This window comes from Pongo pygmaeus, chromosome 6 (assembly GCF_028885625.2).
Source record: "Pongo pygmaeus isolate AG05252 chromosome 6, NHGRI_mPonPyg2-v2.0_pri, whole genome shotgun sequence".
Classification (NCBI taxonomy): domain Eukaryota; kingdom Metazoa; phylum Chordata; class Mammalia; order Primates; family Hominidae; genus Pongo; species Pongo pygmaeus.
The window spans coordinates 90265257-90287175 of NC_072379.2; the positions used below are offsets into that span (position 1 = coordinate 90265257).

Here is a 21919-nt window from a genome sequence, read left to right on the forward strand (position 1 = left end):
AAACTAGAAAATCTAGAAGAAATGGATAAATTCCTCGACACATATACTCTCCCAAGACTAACCCAGGAAGAAGTTGAATCTCTGATTAGACCAATAACAGGAGCTGAATTTATGGCAATAATCAATAGCTTGCCAACCAAAAAGAGTCCAGGACCAGATGGATTCACAGCCGAATTCTACCAGAGGTACAAGGAGGAACTGGTACCATTCCTTCTGAAACTATTCCAATCAATAGAAAAAGAGGGAATCCTCCCTAACTCATTTTATGAGGCCAGCATCATCCTGATACCAAAGCCTGGCAGAGAGACAACCAAAAAAGAGAATTTTAGACCAATATCCTTGATGAATATTGATGCAAAAATCCTCAGTAAAATACTGGCAAACCGAATCCAGCAGCACATCAGAAAGCTTATCCACCATGATCAAGTGGGCTTCATCCCTGGGATGCAAGGCTGGTTCAACATACGCAAATCAATAAATGTAATCCAGCATATAAACAGAACCAAAGACAAAAACCACATGATTATCTCAATAGATGTAGAAAAGGCCTTTGACAAAATTCAACAACGCTTCATGCTAAAAACTCTCAATAAATTAGGTATTGATGGGATGTATCTCAAAATAATAAGAGCTATCTATGACAAACCCACAGCCAATATCATACTGAATGGGCAAAAACTGGAAGCATTCCCTTTGAAAACTGGCACAAGACAGGGATGCCCTCTCTCACCACTCCTATTCAACATAGTGTTGGAAGTTCTGGCCAGGGCAGTTAAGCAGGAGAAGGAAATAATGGGTATTCAATTAGGAAAAGAGGAAGTCAAATTGTCCCTGTTTGCAGACAACATGACTGTATATCTAGAAAACCCCATTGTCTTAGCCCAAAATCTCCTTAAGCTGATAAGCACTTCAGCAAAGTCTCAGGATACAAAATCAATGCACAAAAATCACAAGCATTCTTATACACCAACAACAGACAAACAGAGAGCCAAATCATGAGTGAACTCCCATTCACAATTGCTTCAAAGAGAATAAAATACCTAGGAATCCAACTTACAAGGGACGGGAAGGACCTCTTCAAGGAGAACTACAAACCACTGCTCAAGGAAATAAAAGAGGATACAAACAAATGGAAGAACATTCCATGCTCATGGGTAGGAAGAATCAATATCGTGAAAATGGCCATACTGCCCAAGGTAATTTACAGATTCAATGCCATCCCCATCAAGCTACCAATGACTTTCTTCACACAATTGGAAAAAACTACTTTAAAGTTCATATGGAACCAAAAAAGAGCCCGCATCGCCAAGTCAATCCTAAGCCAAAAGAACAAAGCTGGAGGCATCACACTACCTGACTTCAAACTATACTACAAGGCTACAGTAACCAAAACAGCATGGTACTGGTACCAAAACAGAGATATAGATCAATGGAACAGAACAGAGCCTGCAGAAATAACGCCGCATATCTACAACTATCTGATCTTTGACAAACCTGAGAAAAACAAGCAATGGGGAAAGAATTCCCTATTTAATAAATGGTGCTGGGAAAACTGGCTAGCCATATGTAGAAAGCTGAAACTGGATCCCTTCCTTACACCTTATACAAAAATTAATTCAAGATGGATTAAAGACTTAAACATTAGACCTAAAACCATAAAAACCCTAGAAGAAAACCTAGGCATTACCATTCAGGACACAGGTATGGGCAAGGACTTCATGTCTAAAACACCAAAAGTAATGGCAACAAAAGCCAAAATGACAAATGGGATCTAATTAAACTAAAGAGCTTCTGCACAGCAAAAGAAACTACCATCAGAGTGAACAGGCAACCTACAAAATGGGAGAAAATTTTCGCAACCTACTCATCTGACAAAGGGCTAATATCCAGAATCTACAATGAACTCAAACAAATTTACAAGAAAAAAACAAACAACCCCATCAAAAAGTGGGCGAAGGACATGAACAGACACTTCTCAAAAGAAGACATTTATGCAGCCAAAAGACACATGAAAAAATGGTCACCATCACTGGCCATCAGAGAAATGCAAATCCAAACCACAATGAGATACCATCTCACACCAGTTAGAATGGCGATCATTAAAAAGTCAGGAAACAACAGGTGCTGGAGAGGATGTGGAGAAATAGGAACACTTTTACACTGTTGGTGGGACTGTAAACTAGTTCAACCATTGTGGAAGTCAGTTTGGCGATTCCTCAGGGATCTAGAACTAGAAATACCATTTGACCCAGCCATCCCATTACTGGGTATATATATACCCAAAAGATTATAAATCATGCTGTTATAAAGACATATGCACACGTCTGTTTATTGCAGCATTATTCACAATAGCAAAGACTTGGAATCAACCCAAATGTCCAACAATGATAGACTGGATTAAGAAAATGTGGCACATATACACCATGGAATACTATGCAGCCACAAAAAATGATGAGTTCATGTCCTTTTTAGGGACATGGATGTAATTGGAAATCATCATTCTCAGTAAACTATCGCAAGAACAAAAAACCAAACACCGCATATTCTCACTCATAGGTGGGAAATGAACAATGAGAACACATGGACACAGGAAGGGGAACATCACACTCTGGGGACTGTTGTGGGGCGGGGGAAGGGGGGAAGGATAGCTTTGGGTGATATACCTAATGCTAGATGACGAGTTAGTGGGTGCAGCGCACCAGCATGGCACATGTATACATATGTAACTAATCTGCACATTGTGCACATGTACCCTAAAACCTAAAGTATAATAATAATACATAAATATAAATAAATAAAATAAATAAATAAATAAAATATACTCATTATAGATTACGACAGTGAATCCAAGTTACTACTGGATTTATAAAAAAAGTACTAAAATATTAAAATATTAAGATTAAGGCCCTTTGAGAACATTTCAGCAACCAACTTAAAGAACGCAGAAAATTCAGTTGAACACAATATTTACACTGCCTAAGCCTGCTGGTTAAATGAATTTCTACTTTATTCCTCACATGCTGTGTCATTATATGGTTGCTTGGTCAATAAATGTTTAATAAGTTGCCTATTTTGTGTCGAGACTCTAGTCATACACTGGTGAAAATGATGGATAAGATTTTTACCCTCATGAACCTTACAGTTCAGAGGGGGTTTACAGATAAGAATCATAATAAAATGCATGGCAGTATGATAGAGCATGGCTGGGATGGGCTGGGAACAGAGATAGGGATGGGGGTGGCTATTTACATATGGCAGTCAGTGAAAGCTTCTTTAGAAAGATGACATTTGAAGATAATCTACCACGCAAAGGCCTTAAGAAGGAAGCTTTGGGGCAGTGCAAAAAGCAAGTGCAAAGACAGTCAAGGTAGGAACCAGCCTGAGGAAATAGCTAGGTCAGTTTGCTATGGTACATAGAACAAGGAAAAGAATGGTATGAATGAGGCAGATGCTGGGAAGAAGAAGGTCAAGTAGGAGGCTAGGAAAAGCAGTTTGGATTTTATTCTAATTGCCATTGAAAGCCATTGGAGAGTTTTAAGCAGGCTTACAATATTTTCTGATTTACGTTTTTAAAGGTCACTGATTACTATGTGGAGAATGGACTGTGAGGGGGCAAGCAGCTTGCTCCAAGTGGCAGAGACTAAGGTTGCAGTAATAGAGAAGATTATGAGTAAATGTATATAGCATGTTTGATATGGGAGCTGACAGGACTTGTTTATAAATGGACTGTAATTGTAAGGAGAAAGAATAGAATCTAGGATAATGGCTATAGTGCCAATATTTATTGCAAGAGAGAAGGCAGGGTAAAAATTGGAGGCTTAAGGGAATGCAGGTTCCCCTGAGGTAGGGGATTATCTTTCTTTCCCTAGCTCTCATATATACCCGAAGTCGTAAACTGGGAGGAAAGAAAGAAAGATAAAAGATTGAGAACCAGATCACACCAGTGAACTCATCCAATCCAAAGTGCTGGAGTAACAGCTTTAACCTATGCTGAAGGAGAGAAAGAAAAGAGCTTTGAACTGAATAGATGACTGGTTTTAAAACCAATAGGTTGAGTCTTAGAAACTGAAATGGGACCATATAATTCAAACTAGCCTGAAAAATTAGGGAATTGGACCAAATGATGTTGGGAAGATGCAAACCAATGGGAAGAGAGGCTGATATTGCACATCTGAAAGCAGTAATAGCAAAAAATAAAACACTTTTATGTTTGTTCCTGAAGATTTTTAAAATACTCAATAAACCAGGTACCATGAGTGATTCAAGAATGAGGAAGTGGTCAGTTGTGTCAAAAGCTGCTGAGAAGTTTAATAGAATAAGATAGAACTGACTTTAGCAGTTCTCTGCAATATATTAATAGCTGATTACCTTGATGAGTCCTTTTATTAAAGTGACACAAAAGCTAGATTGGCAGGGGTAAAAAAAGTACAGGAAATGAGTAAATGAAGGTAACAAAGACAAGTGTTTTGAGAAGGTTAGCCACACACACACACGAGAAAGACAGAAAGGCAGACCATTTTTAATCATAATGGCTGCTTAATTTCTAGCATGATTAACAGAGATGTCACTATTATTCTTTGGCAATCATCTGCAACCAAAATATAGATGGTACAGGAAAAGAGTAATTTTCAAATAGTTCTTTGTTTTCTTACCTTCACTCATTACATTTAATGTGTCTTGTTTTCCATCTCCTTCTTGTGACTGGCCTGGATCCAGTGAAGTCTGAGAAAGGCTAACTTCTGCTGATAACTGGTCAAGACTTTGATAACTTTTCCTGTAAAGCAAGGATGAAATACTACTTGAATTTCTTTTCACAAAAAAATAATTTCTTGAGTGGTTATTTAATGGTTTTGAATACGTTAAATTTCTGGTTAAAATTCTCCCCAGCATTTCTCCTAAATTTTGCTTCGTATTCTTGGCTTCAGTATGATCTCCATTATACTTTCCCTCTATCCTCTTTCAAGGCATATCTGTTTAACCCATTGGAAAACAGGAAAAAAAAAAGACAATTTGTCAGACATAATCTTCATACCAATTTTTGATTACATAGATGGTTAAGAAATGGGAACTTCTGGTTATTACCAATTTTCAAAGAACAGAAAATCTTCAGATTACTCTTAATGAAGATATAAAATTGGCATAACAATAATGACCTAGTGTCTTTTAAGCACTTCAGAATTCTTCAGTACCTGGACATTATTACAGATGGCCTTGACATTATTACAGATTATATAGCAACAAAAACAAATTATTATTACAAATTCCTGTAATTAAGAAGTTTAAAAACTGCTGGGTAATAAAATACCTGTTTGTATTAATATACATCAAGATGATTAAACTCCTCTCATCTAGTTGCTATTTTGAGGCCCATTTTCTATTAAACTAATAAAAAGTTAATTATATTAGATGATAAATTCAGTTATAAATGGAAAGTTAATGAAAGCTTATTATTAACCTTTCCTCATATTTGGTTCTTCAGGATAAAACCAACTCAAAAGATAATTGCAGCTTTGGTGTTACATTTTACATAACAGGACAGAATTATTATTTCCATATATAAGTGGTCTAGGGAAAGAATATGTTTTTCAGCCTCAATATCTATTTCCTAAGGTAGCCAAACACCATCTAATTTCCTAGAAATATATTTTACAATAATTTTTATAGGAATGCACATGTAATTTAAATTATCTATTTCACAGTTATCTCTAGTCACATACACAAAAGTAGACTTAGTTACAGGTTTTCAAAAATATGTATATTAAATGTGATTTGAATGCTTATATGTAGTCTCCATTTTATGTTAATTCACGACTCCATTCAAAATGGGGAGGAAGGGGGGGAAATAATTTAGTAACTGAATAACAAACTAGATTGACCATTTAAAAAAAAGGCAAAGCCCAATAGGTTTTACCAAAACAAGTTATTTTTAATTGCTTTTGTACATATTCTCCATCAATTTTATTAAGATTTTATAGGATTTCATAACGAATGGACAATATATATTCATAACGAATATACAACAGGTAAATATTTGTCTTTCCCTCTAAGAAATGAAGAATGAGGTGACAGAATCACTTTACCAGCTTATAATACAGTGTTCTCACTTTATAATTTGATGACTTTTAAATGCTTATAATATTAAAGTCCTTAGTTAAAATAATTTTTAACTACCAGGGAATTCTACTATTGCAGGAAACTTATGATGATTACAATAGATAACATTTATATGAGCTATGTAACATGCAATAAAAATGATATCTAATATTTATATAGCACTTACTATATGTTGGGCACTTGTCTACATATATTATATACATGAACTTATTTCATCCTCACAACTACCATAAGAAGCTAGAATTATTACTATCTGCACTTTATGGCAGAATAAACTGGGTCACAAAGAGATTAGATTTAAACCTGTTAGTCTGGCTCTAATTCTCTCTCCTTAAATACTATGCTATCTACTCCCTAGTATAGGAAGAAAAGATTTGGCTTCCTATTTTATTAGAAATAATTCTCTGGCCAGGCGTGGTGGCTCGCGCCTGTAATCCCAGCACTTTGGGAGGCCAAGGCGGGCGGATCACCCGAGGTCGGGAGTTCAAGACCAGCCTGACCAACATGGAGAAACCCCATCTCTACTAAAAATACAAAATTAGCTGGGCGTGGTGGTACATGCCTGTAATCCTAGCTACTTGGGAGGCTGAGGCAGGAGAATCACTTGAACCTGATAGGCAGAGACTGCAGTGAGCCAAGATCGCGCCACTGCACTCCAGCCTGAGCAACAAGAGTGAAACTCCATTTCAAAAAAAAAAAAAAAGGAAAAAAAAAAAGGAAAGAAAAAAAAGGCCTCAGCCTCCCAAGTAGCTGGGACTACAGGCGCCCGCCACCACGCCTGGCTAATTTTTTTGTATTTTTAGTAGAGACGGGGTTTCACCGTGTTAGCCAGGACGGTCTCAATCTCCTCACCTCACGATCCTCCCGCCTCAGCCTCTCAAAGTGCTGGGGTTACAGGAGTGAGCCACTGCGCCCCGTCAAAATCTTACCTCTTTAGCTAGAAAGGAAAGCAGGAACATAGGAATTTAAAAAGTAGTTAGAAATACATTTCCTTTCCAAATTATTTTTTTGTGCCCAATAGGTAAAAGGCTTACTTTTTAAGTTGAATGATAGCTCAAGATGAGTTTCTGACACTGATTTTTCATCATAAGAAAACTTGTTAGTATTTCTAAATTTTAAAAAATTATATATAGAAATAGTTACAAACAGTATAAAATACCCATAAGCAAAAAGACATAAAATTCATCTGAATATTGTAAGGACTGAAAAAGTCTGACAGTACACATTTACAATAATCTCCAACACTACAACCCACTACAGGGAAAAAACTCTGTAAAAGCAGCTTCTAACAATAGTAACATGAAATAAGCTTTCTGCGTGACCTACTGAGGTTCTTTTAGAATATCACTTTCCGAATCCAAAGTGGTGTTAGAGCCTTTCTCCCCTTTAATTTGTCACAGTTAGTGAACAATTACTGAGTTTATAATTTTGCTTAACCAAATACCAATGAATATGGAAAGAGAATTTGGTAGATGATGTTCTGAAGCAATAATAAAAATTACAACCCAAAATTAAGTACCTCATTCATAAAATATTAAGAACTGTACCTTACAGTATCTTCTTTGCATGAAAATGACTACAAATCCACTATCTAGGAGGAAACGAATTCGGTTGTTTCAGTAATGGCTAAGAATGGGTTTGGTTTCCTCATTTTTACCTGATTTCCAATGTGACTGACAGCTCCATCTGACAAACATTTTGTAGTCATGTGGTAACGGTAACCGATCTATAAGAGTTCTGTCTTTATAAGGCCATGACTAAGCCCTATCTTAGAATCCCAGACTCATTAACATCACACAGTAAGATCGAAAGTAACTCAGCAGATACATTAATCCAATTAACAGCTATTACTCTTTCTCAGAAGATAATTTTTTACATACAAGTAGTTGAATCAAAATAAGAACTCAAGACAGTAAGAGTCATTCATTCTAATTATACAAAAATCTGTAGTTTAATCTTTACCTTTCCATTGTTAAATATAATATTTATTTATTTACTTATTTATTTGAGATGGAGTCTCACTCTGTTGCCCAGGCTAGAGTGCAATGGCACGATCTTGGTTCACTGCAACTTCTGCCTTCCAGGTTCAAGTGATTCTCCTGCCTCAGCCTCCCAAGTACCTGAGATTATAGGTGTCAGCCACCATGCCTGGCTAATTTTTGTAGTTTTAGTGGAGATGCGGTTTCACCATGTTGACCAGGCTAGTCTCGAACTCCTGACCTCAAGTGATCTGCCCACTGTGGCCTCCCAAAGTGCTAGGATTACAAATGTGAGCCACTGTGCCCAGCCATTGTTAAATATAATTTAAATTAAACTTGTAGGAATTATGTCATGGGCATTTGGGAAAATCTACTAAATTCAACATCTAACTATTTGAACATTTTTAAACCTTAAATATAAACATCTATACATGAGATTGGATATCAAGTAGAGGCAAATCAAAAGGAAATTCAGAAATAATCCTGAATTTGTTAATCAATTTTCTACAATCTTATATTTTATATCAATAATCAGAAGTAAATGATTAATCTATGCATTTGCCCAGTATTGTGTTAAGGTTAATAATAATTTATCCAGTAGTCATTGGGCAACAGACAGTGTGATACACAGAAGGAGATGAGCATTATCCAAAAAAGAAATATATGTATGTTGTATATACAGAAGCACATGAATGTACATCGAGACACATATATACTTTTTGTTCTTTGTTTTCACAGAAATATGTCTAAAGAACAAAATAATCATTTGCTACAGGAGAATATCTATATTCTCTTAATTTATTCAAATCAACAGAAGGATGCAAGGAAAGCCTAACAGGGAAAGGTATATATGAGTTATGTCAATGCCCAGTTTACAAGTTGCAAAAGATTTCTGCAATTAGGGTCTCCTACTCCAAAAATATTTGAAAGACATAAATGGGAAAGAGAACTGTGAATACATATGAAGTGAAAGTCATTATAAAAAATTAAAAGCCAGCCGGGCGCGGTGGCTCATGCCTGTAATCCCAGCACTTTGGGAGGCCAAAGTGGGTGGGTCATGAGGTCAAGAGATCGAGGCCATCCTGGCCAACATGGTGAAACCGCATCTCTACTAAAAAATACAAAAAAAATTAGCTGGGCGTGGTGGCAGACGCCTGCAGTCCCAGCTACTCAGGAGGCTGAGGCAAGAGAATCACTTCAACCCGGGAGGCAAAGGTGGCAGTGAGCCGAGATCGTGCCACTGCACTCTAGCCTGGCGACAGAGTGAGACTCCACTAAAAAAAAAAAAAAAAAAAAAAATTAAAAGCCTAAATAGTAGATCATGAAAGCATATAAGAGCTCATGATTCTCGATAATTTTGCAATGTGAATTATGGCCAAATTGAGAAACGATAATTTGAAAAGACTAAAAAAGCTTAAGTAGAAAATATAAATATGATGACAACGAATCTGATCTTTTGGGATAAGAATGGGTGAGTTAGGCAATAATCTAATAAGATTATGAAAATTATGTAACAGATAACCTACCAGGATTATTTAACAAACTCATGTGATCTAGACTTTACATATATATAAAGATATTAAAACAGGACTTACTGGAAACAAATAAGTAAATAATTTTTCTATGTGTGTGTTAAGGGAACATGTTTTATACACTTATTTATTGTTCGGTTTTTACAGTAAGCCTGTCATGCTTTAAATATTTAATATATCATGTTACATTGTTAAAGCATGACAGGCTTTTACAGTTAAAGTATTACAGGCTTTTACATGATATGTTAAATTGTTAAAGCATGTTAGGCTTACTATAAAAGCATGTATTTCAAACATGATATACATGTTTGAAATATAGGAAAAGATATAAAATCCAGCATAGCTTGCTGGGTCTAAGTAATCTTGCCAGGTCTAAGTAATCAATAAATAAACAAAATTATATTTTTAATATTTTATAAACAGCATAGTAAAGAGAAATAAATTTAAGATCTTCAATTATGAGAGGGATCCATTTCCATGAGTAGGTGACAATATGACCAAATTATTCAATGGCTTAATTTAAGACTAACAAATTCATTAAATCAAACAACACACTATTGTTAAACAAACAGGAGGCCATTAGCCTAAGGCTGTCCCCCTACTCTGAGATCCTAGCAACAAACTGCTACCTAACTTAGTAAACAAACCAAAGCCTAATTCAGCAGATTTTTTGTAACAAACAGCCTGGTTTCAGCTAATCACAAACAGCTGAGATTCAGCTAATCCTAGGCAGCAAACTAATCACACCATGCTAAATAAGGTATTTGCTTAGCTGTAGCCAATCAGATGATTTCTCTAATTTGCTTTTGTTTGGCCTATAAAAGCTTCCTACATCTACTGCTGGGCAGAGCTCTCTGAACCTTTTCTGGTTCTGAACGTCGCCTGATTCATGAATCCTTTGCTCAGCTAAACTCTGTATAACTTAATTTGTCTAAAGTTTTTCTTTTAACACTCTCTTCTTAAATTGTCTTTGGCTAGCTGGTTGAATGAAGTTACAGAGTTCCTAGAGAAATAGCTATAGACATCCCATATCTTTACCAGGAAAAATCATCTACTATCATTAAAACTGTAATGAATTATAGGGTCAGTTTCTTTCTCCAGATTGTCAAGAGAGCTAATGTTCCTTATTAAAAAGGTTTTAGCCACCTCCTTCATAATTTGTAGTTTCTCTATAAATGTCTGTTGAACTTACTTAAGATATTGGTCAAATCAAAAGGAGCCAGTGATCAGGTAGTTCAAGAGCCTTGGCTTATATTAAAAGTTTGAAGAGAGAAAAAACTGGATCCTGATGAAAAGCTGTGATTGGTTTCAAACGTGATTTTTATGGTGAACTCCTCTATTCTGAAAATCCAAAGCCTCCATTTTATATGCGACAGTTGGATTTATTTATTCAGAACAACTAGGGATGGGTTGTTCACTTTAATTTTACATAAGGTTCAGAAAGTTTAGAAGTTAGGTGGGTATACACTCTCCAAACATTGAAGATACAGGATTACATTAGAGTAGAAACATAAGACTTTATAGAGTATAAATATTTACCGAGAAGCTAGCTATTAAATGCTAGCAATTTATTACCTCACTTGATCCTTATAATTCTGTTAGACAGGTATTATCCCCAGTACTACATGTGCAGAAAGAAAAGGGCAAGGAGAGGAAGTATTGCTCAGTGTTACACAGTAAGTAAGTAGCAGAGACTACTTACCAGTCCTGACTTTAAACTCTAGATAAAGTGATCTCTGTACAACACCCTAGCTGCATACTTTTTTGTTTGGGGATAGCAGTTTTGAGACAGGACCATACTAAAACAATACCAACATCTGAGGACAGGCCAGATTAAAGAATGATGCTAGGATGCCCCTTCTTAAGCTGGTGGAATAACTGAGTCAAGAAGTATAAAATCTAGATCCATGCTAAACAGATGAACAGGAAGTTTCCTTGCCTTCTTTTCTGAGACCACAATTACCTTATCTGCTGCTATAATACTTTGTAAAAATCAGCCATTATTGCAGATGGAGAAGTAAATTAAAAATAGATCTTCCACTTTAGACTTCTTACTGGCTCCTCAATAGATAACTCTGTAGATAGGGAAGTGTACACATCTTCTGGCTAAAATATTTTACCTCTATCTAATATGACAATGTGGATATTACAATAAAAAGGCATAGTCTTTTAACTTACCAGGATTTAATGTTATACTATTTTTTCAGTTAAAAAACAGGAGCATCTTATATGTCATATATAGATAAGGTAAGTGTACCAAGTATTGCAACAAATTTAATTTTTCAATCATAAATTAAAAATAGAAATAAAATAAATTCTTCATTAATTAAACCCACAGGAAGGTAAAATTATATACCAGGATGAGATATATTCTAGTTATTAATAACTTTCATAAGGGCATATAAGGGAACTAGATCCCAATTTATGAAATATCAAAAGTCAGTACCTTGAATCATACTAAGAAGTATGGTTTAGTAGATATTGAAGAGATTCTACTGATTTATTCTGCAAATAATGTGTTCATCTTTTCCTACTTATCTCTAATAATCAATGAAACAAGAAAAAGCATTGAAGTCTCCAGTACTTGTTTTTAATAACAAATAGTCAAATTTACTTTGAACTCTGCCTTTGATAGACAAAACACATCACAGAGTAAAGCAGGTGGAAATTGTTTGTACTAAAATATTCCTTGTAGAAATATCTGGCTACTAATAACCTAGTGAAAGGTACCCAAACAAGCACACATAGATATGTGACTCTAACAGGGAAATTTACAAGCAAGGACTCTAAAAGAGTAGAGAAAGAAACAAAAAGAGATAGGAAAAAGGGAGGAAAGACAAAGTAGAGAAAATACGAGAAAAGAGAGAAAGAGAGGGAAGGGAAAAAATCAAACAGAAGAGGATGAGAGGGAGGGATATCAGGAAAAATGGAAAATTAGCTTAAGATAGAAAAATAAAAATAGCGAAAAAATGATTAAGGTGGAAAAGTGGCTAAAAGCCAAAAGAGGGTAATACAACTTACAAGTTTCAAGATGAAGATTACCTAAAGGAAAACAGCCTAAGACTCTGCAGCTCTTTCAACATTAGGATACTGTAAGTAAATGAAATAGTCCTGAACACTGGGACAAAGAAATAAGAAAAAGATCTTGTGGCCCATAGGTGAAGTGATTATATCTTCTACAGTTTCTAAAAATCAGATTTATTGAAAATGAATAGAATTCTTCAGGCCCACCAGGAACAAGTAAATATCTTTCTATTCCTTCAAATTGTGTTTTATGACAAGTGGGAAAATTAGTCCTAAGGCAAATACCACACCAATGATAGAATTCAAAAATAGATGGCTCATTAAACACAAGCTCATAGATTTAACTGAAGGACTGGCTGAAGATTCAACTAAAGGAAAAGTAGACAGCTGGTACAATATGGCATAAGAATTTCTCAGATAATCTAACCTTACCAAAGTAGTCCTAAATCTTGTCTTTGCTCTAAGATAATAATATGTTCAGAAAGAATAACTGAGAAACCAAAGCAGATAGCCATATGTTTTGGTACAACTAACTATTAATTAGTTGGAAAAAAAAGTATTACACTTACTCATACCACTGTTTATTGTGTTTTCGGTAAAGCAACGTATCCAAGGCAACAGCATTGACATCCAGAGCTCCTGGGGAAGGCCACTGGTTGGTGAGATGGGCAGTTAACTCTTGTCTCGATCTTAAATCATTATTCTTTAGCACAGTCCTGTGAATATTAAGATGGTGAGTGCTTTTGTCTTCACTGTTCTACAATGGCAGAGGAACCTAATGGTATCAATTTAGGCCCCCAAAATTTATCTTATAAAATTGGTTTGTTAATAGATTGTGAACAGAACTACAGCAAGGATGGTTGGGACAATGACTGTTCTTTCTCCTGCAATTTGTGTTCTTCATTTTTTTTTCCACTGGTTACAACAAATCACTACTTGTGAAATTTAGACTTACTATCTTTTCACATTATTACTAAGTACTAAAAGACCCAAGTAGCATTTTATATCTTAATTAAAAGGAAGTGATATCTTAAAAATACAGGTTATCAAGCCAATTAAAATATTTAATAAGTAAAGATTCCATGTGTATGATTTCCTAGCTTCAAAACTCAGACACAGTCTATGAAAGTATTTTAATTCAAGTAAAGGAAAAGTGATTAAAATGAAAAAAAAAACTGACTGCAAAAAAATATAAAATAAAAAAAATCCATGAGATTCTCATAACTATTTTTTCTTTTCTTTTTAACACACTATTGCCGGCTTGAATCCCATAACTGTTTTTGATGGAAGTGACTACTGATAAATCTTCATGAAAATGATTAAATCAATGACAACTACACTGAGCAGTATAATCCACTGTAAATGTTTTAACTACAGAATGAAGCCATTATAACAATCCATGGTTTTAATTTTTATAGAACTGTTACTTGCTAATATCAACTTAGAAAAGAATTTGCTTTTTGCCAAAATTTCAGACTTCAAAAACCAACTGATCATTGTCACAGGATTAATTCAACATTTAAGTTGATGGTTAAAAAAGAATTTTAAAGCAAAGGTCTTACTCTACCTCTAAAAGGCCTTAAAGTACCATTTAGGTAACCTGCATCCTCCAACAGGAGTCCATGGCTTTAGTGTGCCAATGTTCTAAGCCATCAATTCAGAAGCAGGGAAGTAATATGTGCCTGCCACTAACTTCCACAGATGAAAGTCCTGTTGTGGGTAACAGAGAGGTGAGTCAGTGAGGTAAGGGCAGCACAATACTGCACTAAAGAAAATCAGCCTGCACGCCACCCCTGGCTGTTTACAGTGATACTAATGGAATAGCTATATTTCATATGTCTCTAACAGGCTACAGATGGATATTTCTGATTTTATGGGGTATCTGTGTGCACTGAAAAATACTTGTTCCACTATGTCCACAAGGAATCATTATCTGATGTAGAAACTAGATTCTGTCTCAGGATGGAATACTAAAATAGGCCAAAGTTAGTGAGAATGTATCCCATTAAGATATGATTTTAGCCTAGTGGCCACAATTTCATTTCAGTGGAAAAGAAATTTTTAAAAGGACTTTTAAAGTACTTAAACATTTTTTTAAAAATGAAAACAGTAAAGCTTTACAAAGAGAGTGACTGGGAAAATTTTAAGACTGACAGGAAAATCATGCAAAACAAAAATAGGAATTATTGACCAGAGAATCTATTATGATAAACCACCATTATTTTGGATTCTCTTAGGTTTTTCTCTATCATATATTCCATTTCTTGAGGGAATCTAGTGAACATTACTGGAAAACTCAATTTCAATGTCATAATTGGCTTACAGGAAATTTTCAGGCAGAATGTGAGAAAAGCAAAGGTGCATCTGTGAGGAAATGGCACTGGTAGAACACAGTTATTAATAGTAATTGAACAACCTCCTATTTAGAATATATTCTTTCTGGAAAGGGAAAAGTTTTATACCTCATTAAATGGAAAAGAGAACTGAAGTTCCACAACAGTTTTTATATAACTGTTGTCCACGGAGATTTTTGCCTAATGACAAACTAAGGTACTGTCTTTAGACCTTTGTCCTTAGAAATACTAATGATGTTTTCTATGAGCAGCTGCCTGGTCCTCTGAAACAGGAGATAATAGATCGCAGCTAATGGAATAGGCGTAGTTTTCCTCCCACACAGCATCTATTTCCCATCTTTTGTGAGGAATGTGGAGACAACAAATCCTGGCACTTGCTCTGCCACTATGAAGAGGAAAGGTTCCTGGAGAATCCTTGTGTAAGGCCTTTTCTTTCATCACTCAAGTACACTATGGGACAGGCAAGTGAATTAAGTTAAGTTGAGAACCTCATCCTTGTATTTTTGAATCTTGACTAGAGTCTGTTTAGAGTAATAAATAAACAGAGCAGTTCATTCAGTTTAGCGGTGGGTCCCTGAACAGAATGGACCAGCAAAGAGACATTACTGTAGTTCCTGCTTCCAGCCCTCTGGGGTAACTCAGTCTCCTTCTTTCTAAGCCTATTTATCCAGTCTTTCTATCCATTCTGTGAGTTGCTGATCTCTTTACAATGAATTCTATTTGTGCACAAGAATTGATTGTGGTTGTTTGCAACCAAAGAATCCTATCACTTACCCTAGAACAAGTGAAATATACCCAGTTAATATCAAAACCTATTCAAAGGTAATCCAATTAATGTTAATATGAAGAATAATGATATTTTTCTTAATTGGCCAAGCTTAAAAATGGTTTCAACTTAAGTTACTCAATAATTGCTATTATTTAATGGTATTAAATCAGTCATAAAGGTTAAAATATGTGATATTTAACTTTAATTAAAATGCTAACCAATGCTGAAATTAGTCTGCTATCTAAAAACTGAATTATTTTATATGTGATAGATTCTATTTATCACTTATCTATAAGTCAATTTCTCATTCCCTCATTAAGACAATGATTCTATAGAAGGTACACTGAAGGAAAATTGTTTAATTTATTATGAAAGTAGCAAGAGTAGAATTATCACAGCTAATTTTCAGAACTTCCCCGTGGTATCTACCTCTAAATTTCTAGATAGGTAATTTCTCTTTAGATTCTCAATAGGAATTATTTAGGAATTTGGCTCCTCAAAATAACATAATTTAATTTTATTACTGCAATGACTCAAAACCATTAAAGAAAGGATCTCTTCATATGGATTTTAAGCTACATATAATCCCATCAAGCCTAACTTTGAGGCAGGTTCTGACACTTGTAAAGCTTAAATACAGCTACTGAGACAGCAAGTTGCAAGGCTACTCTATTAGGGAAAAATATTTAAAACTCAAGTTTACTTATATACTGAAAGTATTATCATCTCCTTGTGTTTGCTCTCCCAGCATTAACTATATCCTTATTATTATTCAAAAGATCCAAATTCCATCCATCTTCCAAGGTTCTTTTGGTTTTCTACCTCATTCAAAAAGATCTTCAGACTACTTCTGTTCATAATGATACAACTTGTATTGCTTTGTGGTGAGTCTCATACACTATAATAATCAATTATTTAAATATTTTAATGTTTTATGGATCTTCTACTTTGATTATAAGCTACTTGGGAACAGCAGCTTTGTTTCATATTTATTCACTGTAAATGGTTATCATAATATTGGACATATTGCTGAATCTCTTCAACACACAATTCACATGACCACTAAATGAAAACTTTTCCAGCTTGAGGCCTTATATGGATTCTTGCTGATTTCCCATATATTACCTCATAACAAAAAGTAAAGTTTTAAACTAAAAATTTAGATTAAATCCGCAAAATATTCACAGACAGCATTTTCATGACAATCAAAAAAATATATTCACAATGAATATCAAGTAAATGTATTAGGTAGGCAGTGGAGGACACACTTAAAATACGTGAAGAAGCAATCATCTAAAAGTCTTTGTGATGTATTTTTCATGAGAAACATCCTCATAGAAGAGGGAGTATAGAAAGTACAATTTAAATTCTCCTTCCTTATTATACTCTACCGCTTCTAATAATTGGCTTCTAGATCCTTGAGGAATCCCTTTATCTTGCTTTTGCATAAAGATCTTTTACTCTGCAGATAAAAATCTGTCATTTGAAAGTAAAGTTTGGTTTCTTATATGTAATTATGTTGAAGTATGTGTCAGTTTATCAATTGACTATTTCATGTGATCTATAAATATAACCTCAATTTTTTGACCTGAATGTGTCTTTGATGGATATATGTAAATTCAAAATACTGTGGATTTATAAACCCAAAACTTCTCAAGTGAAAAATGGAGTCTAGCTCTCCTGCAAAATTTTTAGAAACAAAACTATAGTTTTCAGTTAAGATTCAAAGAGCTGTTTTATTTTTCGAAGGAAAAATAGTTCCACATCTTAAGCAAGCCCTTCTGGGAATGACAGAAAAAGTCAATAAATACAATTTATTCTGTGGAACCTAGCTAACCCCTGAAAAGTTCCTATATCTTCTAAATATATAATTCATAGCTATGTATAAATATGTATTTTGCCACTGACGCTTTATTCTTTTTAGATTTATAATTTTTCTTATGTTTTTTAAACATTTTTATTTTATTTTATTCATTATTTATTTTGAGTAGGGTCTCAGTCTGTCACCCAGGGTGAAGTGCAGTGATACGATCATGGCTCTCTTCAGCCTCAAACTCCCGGGGTCAAGTAATCCTCCCACCTCCATCTCCCAAAGAGCTGGGACCACAGGTGTGCATCACCACTCTTTGCTGAGGCGGGGTCTCCCTATGTTGCCCAGGCTGGTCTCAAACTCCTGGGCTCAGGTGGCATGCCTACCTAGGCCTCCTAAAGTGCTGGGATTACAGGCGTGAGCCACTATGCCTTGCCTTAATTTGTATTTTTAATTTTTGTGGGTACATAAAAGGTGTGTATATTTATGAGTTACATGAGATATTTTGACAGAGGCATGTAATAATCACACCAGGGTAAATGCGGAATCCATCACCTCAAGCATTTAACCTTTGTGTTACAAACAATCTGATAATACTCTTTTGGTTATTTTTAAATGTATAATTAAATTACTTTTGACTATAGTCACTCTGTTGTGCTAGCAAACACTAGGTCTTATTCTAATTTTTTTGTATCCATTTACCCACTTTCCCTCCCTCATAAGACTCGTATGATTATTGTTAATTTATCTTTTTTTTGAGACAGGGTGTTGCTCTGTTGCCCAGGCTGGAGTGCAGTAGCACAATCATGGCTTGTTGCAGCCTCAACCTCTCAGTCTCAAGTGATCCTTCCACCTCTCAGCCTCCCAGTAGCTGGGACTACAAGCATGCAACCACCATGACCAGCTAAGTTTTGTACCTTTTATAGAGACCCAGGTTTTGCCCTGTTGTCCAGGCTGGTCTCAAACTCCTGGGCTCAAGTGATCCGCCAACCTTGGCCTCCCAAAGTGCTGGGATTACAGGTGTGAGCCACTGCAGCCGGTCTATTAGTTTATCTTGACTAAGTACAGAGCAATACAATGCAATACAATATAATGCAATACAATAAGACTCTGGATTAATTATAAACACCAAGGACTTTTCATTATGGACGCTTTATATCGTTTCAGGAGGAAATTATTTTCTCATTGTTTTTGAAAAAACAAATTCAGCAAAAATGCAGTTATTTACTGTCTCTTTCAAAAACAGCTTTCCATATCTCACTTGTTCATTATGTAATTTGCTAAAATTCAATTTGTGAAGATTTATCACATGACTTTGAGTCATCAAAAAGGGTATATTTACCTCTCTCCTCTAATAATGGAGAAGGTGTTTTACAGAAATATTAATTTTTTTTGAAACAGAGTCTTGCTCTGTCGCCCAGAGGGAGTGCAGTGGCACAATCTCAGTTCACTGCAACCTCCACCTCCTGAGTTCAAGCAATTCTCCTGCCTCAGCCTCCCAAGTAGCTGGGACTACAGGTATGTGCCACAACGCCCAGCTAATTTTTTTTTTCTTTTTGTATTTTTACTAGAGACAGGGTTTCACCATGTTGGCCAGGCTGGTCTCAAACTTCTGGTCTCAAGTGATCCACCCGCCTCAGCCACCCAAAGTGTTGAGATTACAGTTGTGAGCCACCACGCCCAACCGGAATATTAATTTTTAAATAGAGGCTCATCCCAGGTAAAAATGGAACAGTCCCAATAAAAGTTATTTCAGTTTTCCCAGAAAAACGATTTGCTTCGAATAGTACTTGACTTAAAATTTTATCTCACTGGTCTTCCTCACATGATGTTTTGCATCCATGTTTCTGTATGTGCTATTCTCTGTACCCAGAATACCCTTTTTTTCTTCCTATCCCTTGGTCATGTGGGGAACTCCTGAAAAACCCTGCTCAAATATCAACTTCTTAGTGATGGTTTCCCTGGATCATCATTACTGTGCTACTTCTATAGTGTATATACAAGCTGAGCCTTCCTAATTTGAAAATCCAAAATGCTCCAGAATCCACAACTTCCTCAGAAGCAACGTGACACCACAGTGAAAAATTCCACACCTGACCTCATGTGAAGTGTTGCAATTAAAACACACTCAAAATTTTGTATCACGTGCAAAATTATTACAAATATTGTATAAATTATCTTCAGACTTAATGTGTATAAGGTGTACATAAAACATAAAGGAATTTTGGCTGGGTACAGTGGCTCACACCTGTAATCTCAGCACTTTGGGAGGATCACTTGAGCCCAGAAGTTCGAGACCAGCCTGGACAACACAGTGAGACCCTATCTATACAAAAAGTTTTAAAAATTAGCTGGGCAAGGTGGTACATGCCTGTAGTCCTAGCTACTTGACAGGCTGAGGTGGGAGGATCACTTAAGCCTGGAGGTCAAGGCTGCAGTGAGCTGTGATTGTGCCACTGCACTCCAGCCTGGATGACAGAGGCCCTGTCTCAAAAAAAAAAAAAAGAAAAGATGAGTGGAGAAATGAGGATGTTTGTACACTGTTGGTGGGAATGTAAATTAGTACATTCATTATGGAAAACTGCATGGTGGTTCCTCAAAAAACTGAAAATAGAATTACTATATGATCCAGCCATCCTACTTCTGGGTACCTGAATGATTTGAAATCAGTATGTTGAAGAGATTCTGCACAATTATGTCCACTGTAGCGCTATTCACAATAGCCAAGTTATGGAATAAACTTCTACTTCTGGGTACCTGAATGATTTGAAATCAGTATGTTGAAGAGATTCTGCACAATTATGTCCACTGTAGCGCTATTCACAATAGCCAAGTTATGGAATAAACTTAAGTGCCCATCAATAGTGAGTGAACAAAGAAAATGTGATACGAGGTCTTCTAAAAGATCTAGAAATCCATATTCTAGACTTTGATAGTAATACTTAGCCAATTCAAAGTTATTCTCTTGTTCATTTATTTGATTCTTTTTCTTGTGGCTCCAGGCTTGAGGGTTATCCTCTCCCCTTTACTTTGCTTCTTCCTCACCCAAGACGCTGTGCCAATGCTCATGATGTGGTTATACTTTCAGCTGTTGGACATGTATAAGGATCTAACCCCTGAAATCTAAGGATGTAACATCTGTGGTTCCAAGTATTCCAATGCAACTTCAAAGCTCCATGACCTGAAGTAATTTTTAATTTTGATAAGACAATATATTTAAAGCCCTTGGGCTATGAGGAAAGTTTTGAAAGTGTGAGTGAGCAATTTTGATGCTAGAAAAATTACTAGCATCAGCAATATAGCAAATTGTTGTAATTTTCCATTTACCACTTATTGTCTGATTTGTGTAATTCTTTTTTTTTTTTTTTTGAGACAGAGTCTCGCTCTGTCACCCAGGCTGGAGTACAGTGGCGCAATCTTGGCTCACTGCAACCTCCGCCTTCCAGGTTCAAGTGATTCTCTTGCCTCAGCCTCCTGAGTAGCTGGGACTACAGGCACACGCCACCACTCCTAGCTAATTTTTGTACTTTTAGTAGAGACGGGGTTTCACTATGTTGGCCAGGATGGTCTTGATCTCTTGACCTCGTGATCCACCCACCTCAGCCTCCCAAAGTGCTGGGATTTCAGGCATGAACCACCGCGCCTGGCCTTGTGTAATTCTTAAGATGTACTCCAGTCTTGCTTGTGAGTACTTAAATGTGCTCCAGTACTATTTGTGACACGGCACACTGAGAAAATCATAGGCTATCAATCTTCATGAAAATAACTATAGTAATACAGAATTTTATGTTAATGGAAAGAATACCTAGGTAGCAATTACTGAAGGTCAAAGAAAGGGAAAGTAACCAAAGATAAAGGTGTTACATATACTCTAACCCCTGACTCCCTTAGGAAAAGCAGGAAAACAGAACTGCCTACCTCCAGCTTCTCTTTACTACTTTGGAAGAGGTATCTGACAGATGCTATCTGTTTATTGTTGGTCCTTGCCCTCTACTCAACATAAACTCTATAAGGGTAGGAACTATATGTTTAATTCATTCTTGAATCACCAGCAACTAGAACTGGGCCTGACTCACCATACTTTCTCAATAAATATCTGTTAATAAAACAATATCAGAGAAGTTACAAAAGCAATTTAATACCAAGAGGAGTAATGAGAATTTCTTCTTCTTTATTCATTTAAAGCTTCCTGGAGTTGGAAAATGCGTATATGGCTTGTGAATATCCTAACTTCTTCATGATTAATATTACAATGTTCTTCATTCATGTTATTTTCTTTTTTAACTTTAGATATAGTCATGGAATAAAGATTTACTTTATATAACTTTACAATTATT

The 21919-nt window shown here is 35.7% G+C and overlaps 1 protein-coding gene across 7 annotated transcripts in view; it reads right to left on the reverse strand.

The window, feature by feature from the left end:
* The window catches only part of RUNDC3B (RUN domain containing 3B), a 214786-nt gene that overhangs the window by 18786 nt on the left and 174081 nt on the right, over positions 1-21919 (reverse strand). For 3 of the 7 annotated variants that reach the window (XM_054496949.2, XM_054496947.2, XM_054496953.2), the window contains 2 exons: positions 13219-13365; positions 4653-4774 (listed from right to left, as the gene is read on the reverse strand). In XM_054496949.2, the coding sequence (XP_054352924.1) occupies positions 4653-4774; positions 13219-13365 (269 nt within the window). The remainder of the gene's footprint in view (positions 1-4652; positions 4775-13218; positions 13366-21919) is intronic. The other 4 variants (XM_054496950.2, XM_054496948.2, XM_054496952.2 and 1 more) reach the window with 2 other exon arrangements.